The sequence below is a fragment of the Pseudochaenichthys georgianus genome, chromosome 4, assembly GCF_902827115.2.
Source record: "Pseudochaenichthys georgianus chromosome 4, fPseGeo1.2, whole genome shotgun sequence".
NCBI classification, from domain to species: domain Eukaryota; kingdom Metazoa; phylum Chordata; class Actinopteri; order Perciformes; family Channichthyidae; genus Pseudochaenichthys; species Pseudochaenichthys georgianus.
The window spans coordinates 23525547-23542639 of NC_047506.1; the positions used below are offsets into that span (position 1 = coordinate 23525547).

The 17093-nt window shown below is 37.4% G+C and overlaps 2 protein-coding genes and 1 long non-coding RNA gene across 6 annotated transcripts; 2 read left to right on the top strand and 1 right to left on the bottom strand.

Moving 5' to 3' along the window:
- Positions 1-71: 71 nt before the first annotated feature.
- On the top strand, positions 72-3398 carry LOC117444995 (uncharacterized protein DDB_G0280579-like). Its single transcript, XM_071203024.1, has 5 exons — positions 72-165; positions 1303-1371; positions 1750-1827; positions 2390-2536; positions 3094-3398. The coding sequence occupies exons 1-5, from the start codon at positions 105-107 to the stop codon at positions 3396-3398; spliced, it is 660 nt and encodes a 219-aa protein (XP_071059125.1). The 5' UTR covers positions 72-104.
- Positions 3399-5958: 2560 nt separating this feature from the next.
- Positions 5959-8288, top strand: LOC139433766 (uncharacterized). The gene is made up of 4 exons (XR_011643159.1): positions 5959-6037; positions 6158-6311; positions 6400-6510; positions 7688-8288. It is a non-coding gene; the product is annotated as an uncharacterized lncRNA (long non-coding RNA).
- A 4401-nt stretch (positions 8289-12689) lies between these two features.
- LOC117445834 (homeodomain-interacting protein kinase 1-like) lies at positions 12690-16120 on the bottom strand. 4 transcript variants are annotated; one of them, XM_034081718.2, is made up of 10 exons: positions 15945-16119; positions 15236-15459; positions 14950-15141; positions 14519-14700; positions 14224-14347; positions 13925-14047; positions 13767-13835; positions 13478-13581; positions 13099-13394; positions 12690-12869 (listed from the first exon to the last, which is right to left on the bottom strand). In XM_034081718.2, exons 2-10 carry the CDS (start codon positions 15422-15424, stop codon positions 12757-12759), a joined length of 1392 nt encoding a protein of 463 aa, XP_033937609.1. In that variant the 5' UTR covers positions 15425-15459; positions 15945-16119; the 3' UTR covers positions 12690-12756. The 4 variants fall into 4 exon arrangements, with proteins under 4 accessions (XP_033937609.1, XP_033937608.1, XP_033937611.1 ...); XM_034081717.2 differs by having other exon boundaries at positions 13478-13656; positions 15945-16114; XM_034081720.2 differs by lacking the exon at positions 13925-14047 and having other exon boundaries at positions 15945-16120.
- Positions 16121-17093: the final 973 nt, after the last annotated feature.

Consider the following 17093-nt stretch of genomic DNA (forward strand, 5'->3'; position numbering starts at 1 on the left):
TGTCTATGGATAAAACCATAGACTGTATGGATAAAACTCAACGTCTCCATTTTATATGTAAAGGCTATCTATGCTCTAGTCTAGTCTACACGCTAGAACTGAAAATGGACTCGAGGAGAAGCAAGCGAAAGAGGATGGGGCCCCCGAAGCGTTTAGTGTCAGAATGTAAGTATGAATTGAAATATATTTTTGTCATTTGAGAAATCAGTAACACTGCATTGCGAAATCATCTCAATTGACACATGTTATTACACTTTGTGTTCTGTGCTATCTGATTTGAGGTTGCTAGCTAAACCACGAGGACCCACGTGTTACATAATAATAATAATAATAATAATAAATTACATTTATAAAGCCCCTTGCTGGAGCTCAAAGCGCTTACATGACATTTAAATGTTTTGTAAAGTTCCTTATACAGCTTTAGACTTGTTTTTATCTCATAAATTCCTTAAGTGACACACCCTGAAAAGTCTGGTGGGTCATGTGCCGGGCTAAGACATGTGACAGAACTAGGTACATTTCAGAGGCTTGTTTTTGGTTGCTAAAGGTACAAATCAAGCCATTTAAGAATTAAAATGCTTACATAACATGTACTTTGTTACATTGAACCTGTTAACATTTCTTGATCAAATTGATATGACACAAATTAGATAAATATCGCTGTGACACTGATGTCACATCGGGACATTAACCTTAAACTTTCACAGTAAATCTGGAGTAACACATATGTCACAATTAGAAATATGAGTATGACCTGCTCAGTTAATTTAGGTGATCCAATTATATTTAGTTAATATATTCTTTATTCTTCAATTCAAAGAATGTTAAAACAAATTTAAATCAAAAAATCCCCCTCATTAATTAAGTTATAAATAAGAGTTACTTTACCATTAAAGTTCAATGTCACATTGTCAGAAATGTGGTCTATTTAGTCTAAATTATGTTCCCCTTAATTTCCCCAAAAGTAGAAATGGGTCTGGGTTGTTATGGGTTAAATTAGTTAAATTGTCAAATAAACTCTGAAATATCTCAATTACGAAGGTTTAGCGTTTTATCTTAACTCTTAAATAAGTAAATGACATTAGGGCGCTAGAAACGAGAGTATTTTTATTTTAACACAGCATTGGGCGATATGTAATGAAAATATAATTAAACAGTACATTCATTCAAGTGGCTTTTCAGATATCCAATTTTGAAATAGTTCCAATGAAGTTATAATATAGCTGAAAAAAACCCAAACATACTTCCATATAGTAATGCTATCTACATCAACAACTCTTTCTGTGCTCCATAATCTTACAGCGGCTAAAGATTTGGCTGATCAGTCTGAGGAAGAGCCATGCAGCTCCCACACTGTGGCAAAGGAAATGGGTAAGTGTTTGCTTTCAAATGTTAAGCATACTTTAAGGATCCACTCAGTCTCAGATGGTGTACTAATAAGTAGTTGCTTAGCAGATAGCAGTAAAAAAAACAATATGTAAACGTATAGTGGATTAAAGATGTCACATGCACAAAGTGAAGCCCCTTGTTATCTCCTGTGTTGAGGAGATTCTTCCACTGTGCTTTGCCATACCTTTGTTGGTAGTAGATGTCAGGGTGGGCAGATAGTGGTTTGGACGACATCCATGTTTTTTTGGTCTAATTTGGCATTTTGGACCTTTACACAATTTCAAATATTCCCTATCGCTATATGTACCATTTATTCAACACTATTTCTAATTTATGAACTTTCTGTCTCCCCTCTTAAAGCTGTAGTGCACTGCAGTGATGGGTCTGACTCGGATGCATTCACAGGACAGCAGTCTACTGTGAAAGCATCAACTAAAGGTTAGGTTGTGTTGTGAAATTGCATTACATTTACATTTTATCTACGGTTACTGTTTTTTGATTGTGTTATTTTTATATATATATATATATATATATATAATATCGCACAATACACTACAACAAGAAAATATTACATAACGAAAATGTAAACGCTTGTGCAAATGTACTTGAGCCCATTTTACTTCTGTGTGGTTGAGTGCATATTAAAGGTTGAAGTTATTTTTTGCAATTACTTGTGAAGCCCTTGTCAGAATCAATGATCTTACAGTTGCCTTGAAGTGAATATAGTAATATTTTGTAATGTATTATCATAGGTTTTGCAGTGTTTAAATGCAGTTGCAAGTCCCAATATAGAATTCAACAGTCTCTATTAAATGTGATCAATGACATGTCTGCAACTTCACGACAATACAGGCAGTCCTAGATCTCTAATTTTGACATTTTATTGTACATTTCTTGAAAACGCTAAGCAAAGGCATGGAACCACAATCTGCCTATACATACTATTTGTGTAATAACTACAGAAAAGATAATGTTTTTTTTGCCGTTTTTGTCATTACAGATGTTTCTGCAGCTCCCACAGCCATAGCAGCTCTGAAGCACAGAAAACTTGAAAACAATGCCTTAAAAATAAGGATAGATGCTTTAAAGGACAAAGTATTATATCTTGAAAGCGAAAGGGACTATCTGAGGATACAGCTGGCTGAGGGTAAGCAAATCAATAATGATTAAATAATTACTTATTGGCATCCGATAGCTTTTGAGAAAGAAAAAAAAAACAGGCACATACACCAAGCCCTACAACATTCCTCATCACAGTCCATGAGGCCATACATGCTTGCAGATGACTAGTTGCATCAGCAATTCAGTCATTTCACTGCAAACATATCATGACAAGCATATAGGACGGACAGCACCAAATGGTGGGGTGGAGCTTGACAGCTCCAGCTCACTTCTCTCACTTATCAACCGACAGTAGAGGGTTGGATTGAGAGGGAAAGAACAGTCACTTGTTAAAATATGTTGAGTCCGTTTGTTCGGGGGAAACTTGGAACAGGCATATCACATTTGCCACAAATTGTTTCACTTACCTAACATTTCAGGTCACGATATGTTTCACTATTTCGAATGTAGTGAAAAACACTATGCATTTTCACCGATCTGCGTGAAACTCTGAACACACAATATAAGGTTTAAAGATTATTGTAAATGTTCTGACCCTTAGTGGTAACAATAGTTATCTTCTAATCCTCTTGTTTGTTTCAGCTTTGGCCCTTCTAAAAATGGCATCAGTTAAGGCGCCAGTTATTTCTGAAGGTGACCAAATAGGGGCAGGCAACTCCTTTTCATCCTCCTCGTCCTCCTCCAATTCCTCCAGTTCCTCCTCCTCCTCCTCCTCATCCTCTTCGTCAGACAGAGGGAAGAAGAGGAAGAGGAAGAGTAAGAAGAAGAAGAACAAGAAAAAAAGAGGAAAAAAAGCGAAGAAGACAAAAGGAAAGACTGCAAAGAGAGGTAAGTTGGCCACCTACACAGTGTCTGACTTGGGAAGTAAGGAGGTAGAACTACAGTGAATTATGTGACAGACTGATCATTGCTCAGTGTAGAAGGAACAGCTAGTGAACAGGGCTAACCTGCATTAGCAGGTGCTGTCAGACTGTTTGTGTTCATACTGAAAACACTAAACTGAAACGGATTTGCTCATGTACTTTACACTTAATTAGTGGAGGAGTGTCGCTACATGCCTTAGCGCAGCGTTTCTCAAAGTGTGGGGCGCGCCCCACTGGTGGGGCGTAGAGATGTGATAGGTGGGTCGCGAAAAAAAAACCACACAAAACAACACCTGTAGATAACCCAATTTGTGTTCTTTGAAATTGAAAAGGATATTGCATTGTGTTTGTTACTTTCGTTGCAGTTGTATGTCTTAAGTGTAATTTGGCATGCTTTTATTTTGAAGGCAAGTTTACGCTGTTGACAGTTGTTGTTGCTATGGAAACAAGAAACGTTTCACAGCGGGCGGAACTTGTCATAAAGTCCGCGATAATAAAGCCCACCCATTTAGAGGGAAGATATGATTGGTCAATTGTACTGTCATTTGACATTACTCTCGTTCAGTTACTATAGCTGGCCCTCTGTGAATTCATAGCTGGACGTCCAATCAGCTCCTGTCTTCACAGACTCGCAGAGAGGAGCTTCTTTCATTTAACCCTTCACATTCAAACAGAAACTGAATAGGCAGATTCAAAGGATTTATTTCTTTGGAAATGTTATTTTAAATACAATTTAATCAAGTTATTTTTGGTAAAACTATTGACAAATATTACTAAAAACATATTTAAAAAAAATATATAAAGAAAAAATATAATTTGTTTTAATGTTTTTAAATATTATTTTGTAGAATATCTTAGGCCCTCAGAGACAGGCTCGCCACTGGTAAAAATCTCTCATACACACGTGTGAAACGCTCTCACAGACACACAACAGAGTTGCAGTCGGGAAGAAAAGCAATGTGGAGCGAGAGAGCAAGAGAGAGAGCACACCTTTATCTATTTAATAAAGTTGTACAAAATAAAGTAAGAAATCATTCCAATGTGTACTATAGGACAGTAAAAAGTTTAAAAGGGGAGTGATTAGTCAAATATGCATAAATAAAAAGAAAGAATGCTAACTAGGTAACATAAGATAAGAATAAACAAGTTTAAATGATTTGTTGTGATCATATTCTAAAGATGTTTGGATTATTGAAAAGTATACAGCTCCCTTTCATCTGAGTGTTGAGAGCTGTATCCATAACTTCATGTTGGGCTCAAAGTAGGGCTGCTCGATTATGGCAAAAATCATAATCTCGATTATTTGGGTCAATAATTGATATCACGATTATTAAAAACGATTAACCATTTACTTTGAAAAACATCAATTTATTGAAGAAAATAATTTGAAAAGTATGTTTTTAACAGTTGATTACCCTGAACTTTAAGTATAAAACCTATTTAAAAAATAAATAAAATCGTTTTATTTCGATTATGTTGTTTTCATAATCGTTGCAAGCCAAAATCGTAATTGCGATTAAAATACGATTTAATTGAGCAGCCCTAGCTCAAAGTGCACCAGATTGATGCATTCAACTTCAACATTTAAAAAAAATCTTCCTGGGGGTGCATGCCCCCGGACCCTCGAGGATGTGACGTCCACCACCAAATAAAGCAGGTTAAAATAATTAAATTGCATACATTTTATTTTAGTAAACACTGAAAACGGGTCCCACAGACCCAAACAGCACTCAAAGGTTAAAGGTAGCATATAATAATGTTAAAATGTGCTAAATATATACACTGCAAAAAAAGGGGAGTAAAAGTAGCTCACGACTTGTTTTATTTTTTGAAAGTAACCCTCATCTTAAAAAAAGTTGGAGACCCCTGTAATATAACGATACATTTGACAATTTTAAGCTTGGCCTACCATTTTATTGGAGCGATGAGGAACAGGTGGGGCTTGAAAAGGCCCACCTGTTCAAAGTGGGGAATGCCAGAAAAAGTTTGAGAACCACTGCCTTAGCGTGTTATCATCAAGGGGATCATTAAGGGAACGAATGCAGTCTGGTGTTGAAGTACAGTCGTACAATGTATTTTACAGCTCAATAAATACTTTTAGTATGCATTAAGTCTTTAATTTCAACAAATGTTCAAGTTACAATTGGGTGATGTGTACCCAACTGGACATAGACGATGTCCTCGGCGGCGGTGCTTGATCAGCTCCGGGACCACGGCTCAAACTAAACTCTGCGCTTCATTTACCAATGCTTTTTTGTTTATTTCTGCTGTAATATGTGTTACAATAATGGAGTTAGCTGTTTAACTATTATACATCAACCTGAGCTTATCCTCCCACTTTATGGCTGTTTAAAGTAATGTGAGTTACCGCAGTTAACTGTTCCGAAACGGAAACTCTACCCGTTCTTGTGGGGCAGGGAGGGGAGGGCACCTTATTAACTCATGATGTGATGATGGTCAGGTATCCAACGACGATGGCTGTCATACATGGCTGATGCACGATGTCATTGTCCATCAGCCCAAACATAACTAGAGTAAAGTTTAGCCAGCCCTGCATCATCTTCTGGTTGTTTTTGTGTTTTTAAGTGGTTGGATTCAATAAAAGAGCTGAACGCCCAAAAAATATGGTGGACACAAGAAAGACATGTTGCTGGATTCTTAAGGTAACCACTTCTCTTGGTTGGTTATGAAGAAGGAGCATATCAATATATAAATATACACAAATATTTGTTTTGAAATTCAGTTCTGTTGTTAACCTGGTTCTTGAAAAAATATGTCCATAGCTACCGCAAGAATTGCTGCAGAGCATTCTTTTGGAGGTAGTTCTTGATGCTGGAGACATGGCATATTTGACGCTTTCTCTGGTTTGTTGGAAAGTAAGAAATACCGTCAGCCAGGACGCTTTCCGGAAAAAGGCACACTTTTTGTGGATATTGAGTAAGAAATATTGTATTTTACAAATTCAATTTCAATAAGCTTGCTAAATTAAACCTTAGGCTTATTGTTTTATACTTTCTTATTACAGGTGTGGACACAAATTGGTTTCACCATTCTGAGTCCTATCGCGAGGAAATGTCCACCATGTTTTGCATTTCGTCTTGTCAGTTTTGCAGAACGCAATTCAAAGATTGTTCAGGTTGGCATACAATGACATAGATAAAGAAGTTCTGTATTTCTGCTTCAGATGCTTTCAGTGCTTACATAGATTGTTAGATAGATTATATTTCCTCAAAAATGTATCAGTGCACGTCACTCACAGTTAGCTTTAGACAATTAAGTGCTGTCACCATTTGTTTTTTTCAAAGTAACCTAAATTACAGATGGCTGCCACCTGTAATTGATTAGATCTAGAGAGAGTGAAAGTCCAGATTTTACTGAAGAAAAAGGAAATAATTTTGTATTCTCAAATTTAGCTGAAAAATAATAATTGCAGCTTCTTGCAATTTGGATATTGCACTTTCAACTTAAAAATACCAGGATGTCCCACTACATCATGTAAGCAGGAATATATGTGTAAAATGTACTTTTGACTCACATTAATATATTAAAGCAGCTTCCAAACAGACAATTATCTAGTGCTCAATGAGAGTATCAGTAGTAGTCTCATACAGTTAAAGACAAACTCTAAATTAATATATTTATAATTGTAATGTAATTGTGTGGTGGTTGCCATCATTTCATGCAACAGTTGCACTCCATAGCCAGCTGCTGTTGTCACAGTAGTCTGCCGTTTATCCATATCTAAATATTTTGTCGTGTTGACACTTTTTTGGTCTGTCTGCTAAGTGTGGCTGAGCTGAAGTCCCAGTTATTGTCACAGTATGCCACTGATAAAGTTAGCAACCACCTTTTTTAAATGAGATGTAAAAGTTATATAATTAAACATTTTGTTATTCACTGACATTTAATCATTATAGAACAATATTTAAAAAGTATCTCTATTTTAAACTAAAACTTTAAGGACTTTAAGAAGAAGGACTAAGATGTGTGAACAAAAATCAACAGATTTAGGGATTTTAGGAGTCATGCCTATTGAGGTTTGTAGGCTAGTGTAATATCTGCAGGGCTGGTGGAATAAAATCCAGGTAACTGTAAAGCTGATAAGGGAAGTGGCTTGCCAGTCTTTTCACAATTCCAAAATATGGTGACAGCCTGTATATAGATTTGTTTAAGTTTAATTTAAATATCACTTAACCATAGTATTGAAGATAGCAGATCATTGATAAGATTATACATACAAATGATCAAAATCAAATGTATTATTACATTTACAGCCTTCTGTAGATCAGATTTTTCACTTTTGTGTTGTGCAGGATACGTAGGAGATGGGAAAAGAGGTGTCATTCGGGCTATGTACTCTGAGCATCCTCACCCTGGGTTCTGCAGCCATTTTTGCTCAACGGATGCTGGGAATTTTGAGTAGGAGGTACCTGGTGTTAAGGCCCCGATATTCAAAACACAGCATTGTTTTTTGCGTTAAAAACAGGCTAACCTTGACGCTGATTTGGGTGACTTGTGTAATTCGTGGAGAAGCGAAGAGTTGTAGTTTTGGTATACAGGTATAACATACTTTGACAGTAACAAAAACGTTTTTTAAAATAACAAGAATACAGTTTAAAAGGGGAGTGATTTGTAAAATATCCATAAAGAAAAAGAGTAATCTGCTTACAGTTCTGTTTCATATGGGTGTTGAGAGATGTATCCATTGATCTCTTCATTTTGCTCTCAAAGTGCACCAGATTGATGCTTTTAACTTCAATATTTAAAAACAAATTTGCACACATCTTGTGTCCATATCTTTCTGTTTTGGCGGTCATGCCACAACCGTGTATGCATGCATGCGCGAGTCATTGTAACATATCTGGATTAAGAGGTTGCTTTTTCTTTGCACAGCATGAAAGAAAGGTGAAATGAATGGGCTGTGATTTTAGAATTTTTAAGCAGAAATTGAGTTCAATAATTTGTACGGCCCTTGGAGAAAGTTGTAAAAATTGAAATGGCCCTTGAGAGAAAAAAGTTCCCCACCCCTGATCTAAATAGTAATAGAAACCCTTTATTTGTAACTTAACATCTCTGTCTCCTATCCGTATATTATAAAGAATAGCCAGTTAATTGACGCATTATAGCGCAGTCCTTTGTCAGATGGTATATTACGCTGTTTTTTCTGTTTCCAATAGTTCTCTCTTATTTCACCATACAGGTGTTTGTATCCCTGAATATAAGTAGGCCTATAATGTTAAACAGAACATGCTGTGATGTCGCTCTGTTCAGAGCGACACCATTGTTTCCAAACAACTGGTCTCTGCACGCTTACATTAACCTGCAGTGTCAGATTTTAATAAAAGAACAGGGAGAGCAGATTCTCCAAACTGTTCCATTTAAAGGCTGCTGAGACATGAGGATGCCAGGCTAAAACTTGGCAATATTGATGCGTTATAAATTAGAAACGGGGCAATGTCGATAGAGCATTAAATCCACATTGTGGATCGTCTTATCAGTTATCATTATTAAACATGATTGGATAAAAGTAGAGCTGATTGCCAAAACCTAACTTCTGTATATAAAGGTACACACCCCAAACACAATAACTAACATGTATACATTACTTTGAGCAAAGCTACAAGACTAGTAATACCTTTACACTACACCAATTCATTACACAATTTTGTATGTAAGGATTACACTACCACTATATAGCACTAGTACAACAATATTATCAATAAATAAACCCATATCCTAACTGATTTCTGCACTACAGACATCATTAGGATAGGCAACAACAAAGTACTGTTGTTAAATAGTTACATATTTGTCTTTTTTTCTGTTTCAGTCCTGACCCCAGAAGACGCCATAAGCCGCTACAAGCGTGTTCTTGAGGCGGTAAACAAGGGGAATAATAAAACAGCGGCTTACAGAGCGGTAGGAGTGGACCGCAAAACCATTGCCGACACTGCAGGAATTGCAGAACTGCATGCCGTGAACCCGGGCATCTACCAAGACGTCCGGGGAACACTGAAGAAGGGGGAAACCCTTCTCCATTTCTCGAAGATGTGTAAAGCTGCCATAAAGGACCAACATTTAGAGGGGAAGGTCCAAGACTTGAAAACCAATGGAGGACTATTATCCATTAATCCAAAGGGGAAGTGAGGAAGGAATGGATGTTTTTTTGGTTTGCACTTGTTTTTAGTTTTCTTTTATAAAAAGTATTTTTTATTTCCATTTTTTGTTGTTGTTATTTTCATCGTTGTTTGAATAAAAATGTAAAACTTCAGTGGCTGTAGATCCGTCATTGTCATCAACAGTGTTTGTTTGTTTGTTAAACTGATTAACTAATGGTGAGGTAATCATTAGTTAATGGGTAACTACTGTTTTGGTAACGGTAAGGTAATCATTAGGTAATGGGTAACTACTGTTTGTGATGCATTACTTTACTTGAGGGGACACACAATGCTTAACGAATGGTTAAGTAGGCATTAGGTAATGGGTAACTACTGTTTGTGATGCATTACTTTACTTGAGGGGACACACAATGCTTAACGAATGGTTAAGTAGGCATTAGGTAATGGGTAACTACTGTTTGTGATGCATTACTTTACTTGAGGGGACACACAATGCTTAACGAATGGTTAAGTAGGCATTATGTAATGGGTAACTACTGTTTTTGATGCATTACTTTACTTGAGGGGACACACAATGCTTAACGAATGGTAAGGTAAGCATTACTTAATGGGTAACTACTGTTTTAGTAACGGTAAGGTAATCATTAGGTAATGGGTAACTACTGTTTTTGTTTGCGTTCCTTGAGTTTACCGTACCCAAACGGCCTAAGTAATGGTAAGGTAAATCGGATCCACCTCCACCAGTTGATCCAGGGTGGGACCCAAGCCAGCCGAAGATGGCAGGTTTAAATGTGCCCTGCTGCAGCGGACCATTGCTTCAATCAAAGTCTCCCAGGAACTCCTCATTAAGTAACCATTAACGAATAATTCATTAATACAGTACCCCAGTCTGTTTACCAGCAACTAAGCATTAGTTCACTCAGGAACTCCTCATTAAGTAACCATTAACGAATGATTCGTTAATACAGTACCGCCCCAGTCTGTTTACCAGTAACTAACTAACCATCCATCGCAGTCACTGAGGAACTACTCATTAAGTAACCATTAACGAATGATTCGTTAATACAGTACCGCCCCAGTCTGTTTACCAGTAACTAACCATAAGTTCACTGAGGAACTACTCATTAACTAACCATTAACGAATGATTCATTAATACAGTACCCCCCAGTCTGTTTACCAGTAACTAACCATTAGTTCACTGAGGAACTACTCATTAACTAACCATTAACGAATGATTCATTAATACAGTACCCCCCAGTCTGTTTACCAGTAACTAACCATTAGTTCCTCAATCGCAGTCACTGAGGAACTACTCATTAACTAACCATTAACTATCTAGTAGTTCCTCAGTAACTAAGCACATTTTGTGTACCTTATTGTAAAGTGTTACCGAACGGCATATGCAACGCTCTGGGGGGTCCAACGGCTCCGTGTGTACGCCCTATACGATCATTTTCTGATAATGATGAGGCAATAGCCCCGCCTCTCCCCACCTCTGCTGCTCACCCCCACGTCAAAGTAAACTGCACACTGAATTCAAATTATTTATCTTTCTCTCGATATGGACCTAAATGCGAGTGAAGTCTAATCTGACAGGACGGAGACACGCAGCTCTGCCCACCTGCAGCTCCTCCCGCTGCAGCAAAACACACACTTCAAGTCAGATCATCACCCTTAGCTATTTTAATTACCTCTCAAACTACCTAAACTAGTTATAAATATGTTTATTTTTACTGTCGGCCGGGTCACTCATTACTGGATCAGCTGCTGCATGAGACAGACACTGACGCTGTCCGAAGAGAGGGAGGAAAAAGAGAGGCTCCGTGTATTTTATTATTATATTATATATAGTCGTTATTCATTTGTTTTAAAGCTCAATAAATAACAAAGAAGACCTTTGACCGGCACTTTTATAATTTTGTCCAGAAGATTTATACTTTAATACACGTTGACTGGTGAAAAACTCTGCCCGGTTCCCTCGGCCCCCACCGCGGAGAATAAACAGAAGGGCAACCATGACAACCATGCTTCTTCGCTGCTTTTGTGGAGGAAGTTACAGCGCCACGTACAGGCTCCTGCATATGTACTGCAGCTTCTCCAGCGGTTGGAGCTAAACGGAGATGTCTCGTGTGGACAGACACTATCCGGATAACTATTGCGTGTGGACGGAAGCTTGTTTGCGATTGCGTTTGCGTTAATCCTATGCGTTTAGCCGTTTTCGTCCTCGTGTGGCCGCAGCCAGAGATGCTGTATGCGAAACAATGTGAGTTTGGAAAATTGCACAGTATTTTTCTATTGTAATATCCCTCAACAATGGTATTATGATCAGTAGAAAGGACCATGACATGTGACCTTTAAAGAGTTATTTGAATATTTTACTTTACTTATAAGTAGGCCCAGTCCTGCTTTGAAAACATTACTAATGATGGTTAGGTCTTATTAACATAATGTACTATAAGTATTGTTAAAGTTAGCATGAGCAGATGTGCATGCAGCTAACGTTGATTTTCTCTTGTTGTGTGCATACTATTTTACATAACTATCTACAATATTTCATGCAAAAGCAATTTGTGACTAAAGCTGTTAATCTATAATTTATTAATTTAATTAAAAACCTCTATGACAAGCCTCTGAGCCACGTATACCTCTCAGCCGTGCATGCAGTAACACACTATTTATAACTGACAGGATAATAGATGGTATGTTTTCTCATTTGAGCATCACATGACACATGAGTATGTATAGACATCATGTGATTACAGTAAATACATGAGATCAAATGCCTTCTACTCTTCATTTCACATTATGTACCACCAGCCACATGAGCTGCAGAATTAGTTGTTTACTAAAATCAACAGTGTTTGTGAGACTGTACTCTGCATTGTTTGTGTTTTCTTTCTCTTAACAATGTTTTAAAAAAAACGTTACCTACTTTGAGTTTAAACTTTACCAGTGCTCTAAAACCATAGTGCTAGCTGTCATAAGAGTCCTGCCTTTTGCATCAGATTCAAATGACTGTTAGTTTTAACAAGCCGTATTAAGCTGACAATTGCTGCTTTGTTCTATTTATTGTATTTTTAATTTATGCTGATTGAATTGAATATTTGTTGTTAACTATAAATCACTAGGGGCATGTGATATAGAATAATAAATAAATAAAATAAAATGTATTGTATTAAAAAATGCATCAATATGTTTGCTCAATGCTTTATTTATTTAATGCATTGATGGTTTTTGTCATTGCAGATTCGGACTGGAGCGCTTAAGGTGAGAAGTTCACTCTTCTTTTGCATCCAGACCTCTCTTCTGGACAGGTCTCCTCATCTGCCCTCTTCCTCTTTTTAGAGGGGACCTCTACTGTTTTGTTCAGTAGTTCTAATAAAAAAAAGAGGTTGGTTTAGATTTTCTTCAAACTTATACTATCACCATGTCAGATAGGCCAACAAAATAACCCAGAAATACATTCATTAATGTCAAACATCTCCAAAAATCCCTGAGCTATTCTCTGAATGGGTTTATGACATTTTCTGTTGTAAGCCATCATTTTATCATACAGAAGAAAATACTTAATACATCCACAGTGTGTTGCCATAGGGATGCTTACTGTTGACGCTGTCCTCCAGGTTCTCATTGAGGTTCACAGTCTTCCTCTTTTTTGCTGAGGAAGAGCACGGCTTTGCTTGATCCCTCTTTCTTTTGAGCAGCGGAGTCTTCTTTGTGGTTTTTCCACCATCCCTTTTCCTCTTCTTCTCAGCTGTGTGTCCAGCAAAAGGGGTATGTTCATCGCTGCTCAGTCCACCACTTTCAGTTTGGCCGGCTGGGATGGCAGTGCTGCTGGAGGCCACCTCAAGGTCGTCATCCTCCTCATCATCAGAACTCTGACTAAAGCATGATTTAACACTGGAAGAAAAAAAGAGTCATGTAACTTCATCTTTATATATCAACAGTGCGAAGATAATACAAAAATATATCCGAGAACTTACTGGGAGCAGCTTTTTGAGTCGCCAGAAAGGTCACTCATGGTGATGAATGCATGCTCTTGGATTTGGCTAGGTGTGATCCTATCAGCCGCATCCACCATCAGCATCTTTGTCAACAAATCGAAAAAACTCTGGTGTTCACAGTCACACACTTTGGGGTTGTCTGAGAGTTTATCAGGCTTCTTTGGCAGGATCAGAATGAAACAAATCGGTAAGAATGGGAGCTCTTTTAACAAATATATATATATTTAGAAAGCTATTGAAGAAATGTTTTTTAAAAGAGATATCCTACCTTGATGAGATCTCTCAGGTTGCAAATCGTCCGCGGGACTAATTCGAAATGTCTCCCTTCAAGTGGGGTCTATAGACAAGAAGTATAGAGAGTAAGCTAATTTGTTCTGACTAAAGTGACACACAGAAACAAACGCTTAAATAATAACACCATTTTACTTTAAATCTCCACACTGGGGGTTCCTCTTCTCTCATTGTTGCACAGAAAAAAATGTTTGTGAACATTCCAGCATTGAGTAGATGTCTTGGTGGCTCACCAATACCAAGTATGATGTGCCTCAGCTATGGGAACAACACAAGGTTGTATTACACTTCAATTATTCTAAAGGCTTGAGAATGTCTCCCAAGGTTCAGGTACATACAAGTTAGCATATTCATCTAATGGCTGTTGGCACCAAATGTACCAAGACATTATGGCTTGTGTTGACACTACTTTTGTGTTTGAGTGTAAAACTTACCATGTCATATTCGTCACTCCCGGGGAACAGCACATTGCCGGTCAACATTTCCGCAGCAATGCAGCCAAGAGACCACACGTCAATGGCTCCATTGAACTCATTTCCCAGCACGATCTCTGGAGATCTTAGAAACACAAGAGAAACACAAACACATGAATAGGAAGTCAACTCCAGCACACTGTCTACACTTCACTGTGGGTTTCTCAAATATGCAAGATTCACTCAAAACTTGAGACATAAGTGTGAAGTATTTAATTCATTTCATATCGTTTGTGATATCCTGTCAGTTACATACCTGTAATATAGGGTCTGCATGGTCTCCCCCGTATGCTGAGCAGAGTTGTTTACGGCCAGGCCAAAGTCAATTAATTTGACCTTGAGTGGCTGCCGAACATGGTCCACCATCATTATGTTTTCTGGCTTTAGATCACCATGTACGATATCAACCACATCCAAGAAATCCAGAGCAATAGCCAACTGAAATCAGGATTATCGGTCAAAATACAATGTAATACATTTGTTAACTTAAACACTTTTTTGAGAAACATATTTTTTTCAAGAGTTTGCTATTTCAAAATCTCCATCACCTCTTACAATTTAAAAAGTTAGGTGAATTCGTAACGGTAATTGCAACTTACATGCATGTAAGCAAAACATTTGACCATCCAGCCACTGTTTTAAACACACACATTTTGGTTTTAAGTTGTAACTGTAACAAAAACAAACCTGTTGCACAATGGGCCGGATCTCCTTTAACTTCAGAGACATAGAGCTTCTCTTCTGAAGGAATTCATGCAGGTTGATGTCTAGCTTCTCAAATTCGATACAGTAACGCTCCTTGTATTGGAAGGAGTAGTTCCATACCACGATGTTAAAGAAGTGGGAGTTTAACAATTTCATTTGTTTAAGGATATCCTCCTGTGTAGGATGTAACAAAACGCTTTGATGAAGTGACAATGTATTTTTTATTATTTTTAAAAGTGATAAGATAAAAACATAATATGTGTCCCACCTCACTCTTTGCATCCTCAATGCTATGCTTGCTTCTGATGACTTTTATAGCCACATTTTCGTTGGTGGCAAACTTCCTGCACTGGGCCACCTCTCCAAAGCTGCCTCTCCCCAGTAAATACTGCACTTCGTAGGCTGAGGATTTGGAGTATAGCATCGCTCCTTCCTCAACCTGAAAGTTGTCAGGCATGGTGCGAGATGTACCCTGATGCTGATTTCTTACAACTGAAAGGATTGAAGGAAATTGGAAAAATGTAGATACACAAAATCCTGTTTCGCCTCTCAATTCAAAAACCTACAAATAATGCTACCTGTCCTTAAAATAAATAACATTAGAAATGCTAACAACTCACAGAACATAAAAATCGTTAACCCTTTACTCCCACAATTACATTTTTCTTGCTTTTTCTAGATTTTTCCCATAATTCAGTACACAAATATTTATATAATCTATATCTTATCTTCCTTGTATCTCTTAATATACAGCTACAGCAACTGTTACAGTAATATAAAAGCTGAAACAATTACATTGTGAGAAACAGGATTCAACTGATTCAAAATATCTGCTTATTGTGCCTTTTTTCATAGTTTCTTGTGTGCCTATGTCAAGTAGAGTTAATGCAATGTGAATATTATGTTTGAATTGCAACTAGATGTTGATTTTTCACTCTGTGTTAACAAGTTATATTTGGAAAATCAAATCAACTTACCAGAAGTCCAAAGTGCACTGGCAGTGTATAATAACTGGTACTGGATGGATTGGATTTTAATCTCAGGGTACGGCAAATAGTAGGTAACAAATTTGTTTACGGTTGTCTTCGAGTGAACAAGCTGAAAAGCATGTGAACAAGCCGAAAACAAGGTTGAAATGACCAGATAGTACGATTAAGGAACTTTGGAATCTCCTCTCTGTTACAGTGTTCCATCATTCTGTTCCAACATTCTGTTCCATTGTAAAGTTCCATAATTTCTCTTGAACAAGTGCCGATAGAATGCAACCTTATTCAGCAACGAACAACTCTAATCAATGAATAAACTAATAGGTTTTTTATTGTATTGTTTTGGATGACAATAACTTGGCTGAGTTGGCTCCAATGGAAGTACTCAGATCTTTAACTTCAGAGAAAGTTGCAACAATTCAGTGTAAAAATACTTATCAACATACAGTATATTGAGTAAAAGTACCAACAGTACACATGCAGAAGGACCCAATTCAGAATAATGTTTATTTTATTATTATAATCACTGATGCACTAATGCGTGCATCACTATTGAACTATGGCGGCTGGTAGAGCTGGAGCAAATGTCATAAACACTAGCATCAAATAAATTATGTAGCTTGATTTTTTTTACATCATATAAATAGGGATTCTGGTTGATGTAATCTATTAGAGTGATATATTTCTGGAGGAACCAGTCATCACTAATGCTTCAGTGTAGGTTATATGAGCTGTAACATACCCACACAGAGTTAGAAATAATAGGCTTCATAAAGCTGCATAGTTTGCTTTCATGGGAGTGTTTGTCTCTGCAGCCAGTCAGGGTGTTATTCCCCCATATGGCCAGGTGTTCTATTGGCCAACCGAGGCATTTAATGTATTAGCACTTCTATGGGACTTTCTTTATTTGCTCCCCTCCCATGCATCATCTCCTTTCTCCTTGTTGGATTGCGATTACAGTAAATTGTATGCTGCATTCTCGTATAGAAGTCTGAAGGACAGTCCTAAGGTAACAGAAAATATACACACACAAAAAAGGGAACTTTTTTTAATTTTAGAACCATCATCAGGAAAATGTAGATACACACAGAACACACACACACACACACACACACACACACACACACACACACACACACA

Coding starts and splice junctions, on each gene's coding strand:
- LOC117444995 (XM_071203024.1), top strand. CDS start 105: ATGGACTCGAGGAGAAGCAAGCGAAAGAGGATGGGGCCCCCGAAGCGT. Junction 1,372..1,749: donor CACTGTGGCAAAGGAAATGG/GTAAGTGTTTGC, acceptor CCCCTCTTAAAG/CTGTAGTGCACTGCAGTGAT. Junction 1,828..2,389: donor TGTGAAAGCATCAACTAAAG/GTTAGGTTGTGT, acceptor TTGTCATTACAG/ATGTTTCTGCAGCTCCCACA.
- LOC117445834 (XM_034081717.2), bottom strand. CDS start 15,424: ATGCCTGACAACTTTCAGGTTGAGGAAGGAGCGATGCTATACTCCAAA. Junction 14,348..14,518: donor ATGCAGACCCTATATTACAG/GTATGTAACTGA, acceptor TGTGTTTCTAAG/ATCTCCAGAGATCGTGCTGG. Junction 13,836..13,924: donor CCCCAGTGTGGAGATTTAAA/GTAAAATGGTGT, acceptor TCTTGTCTATAG/ACCCCACTTGAAGGGAGACA.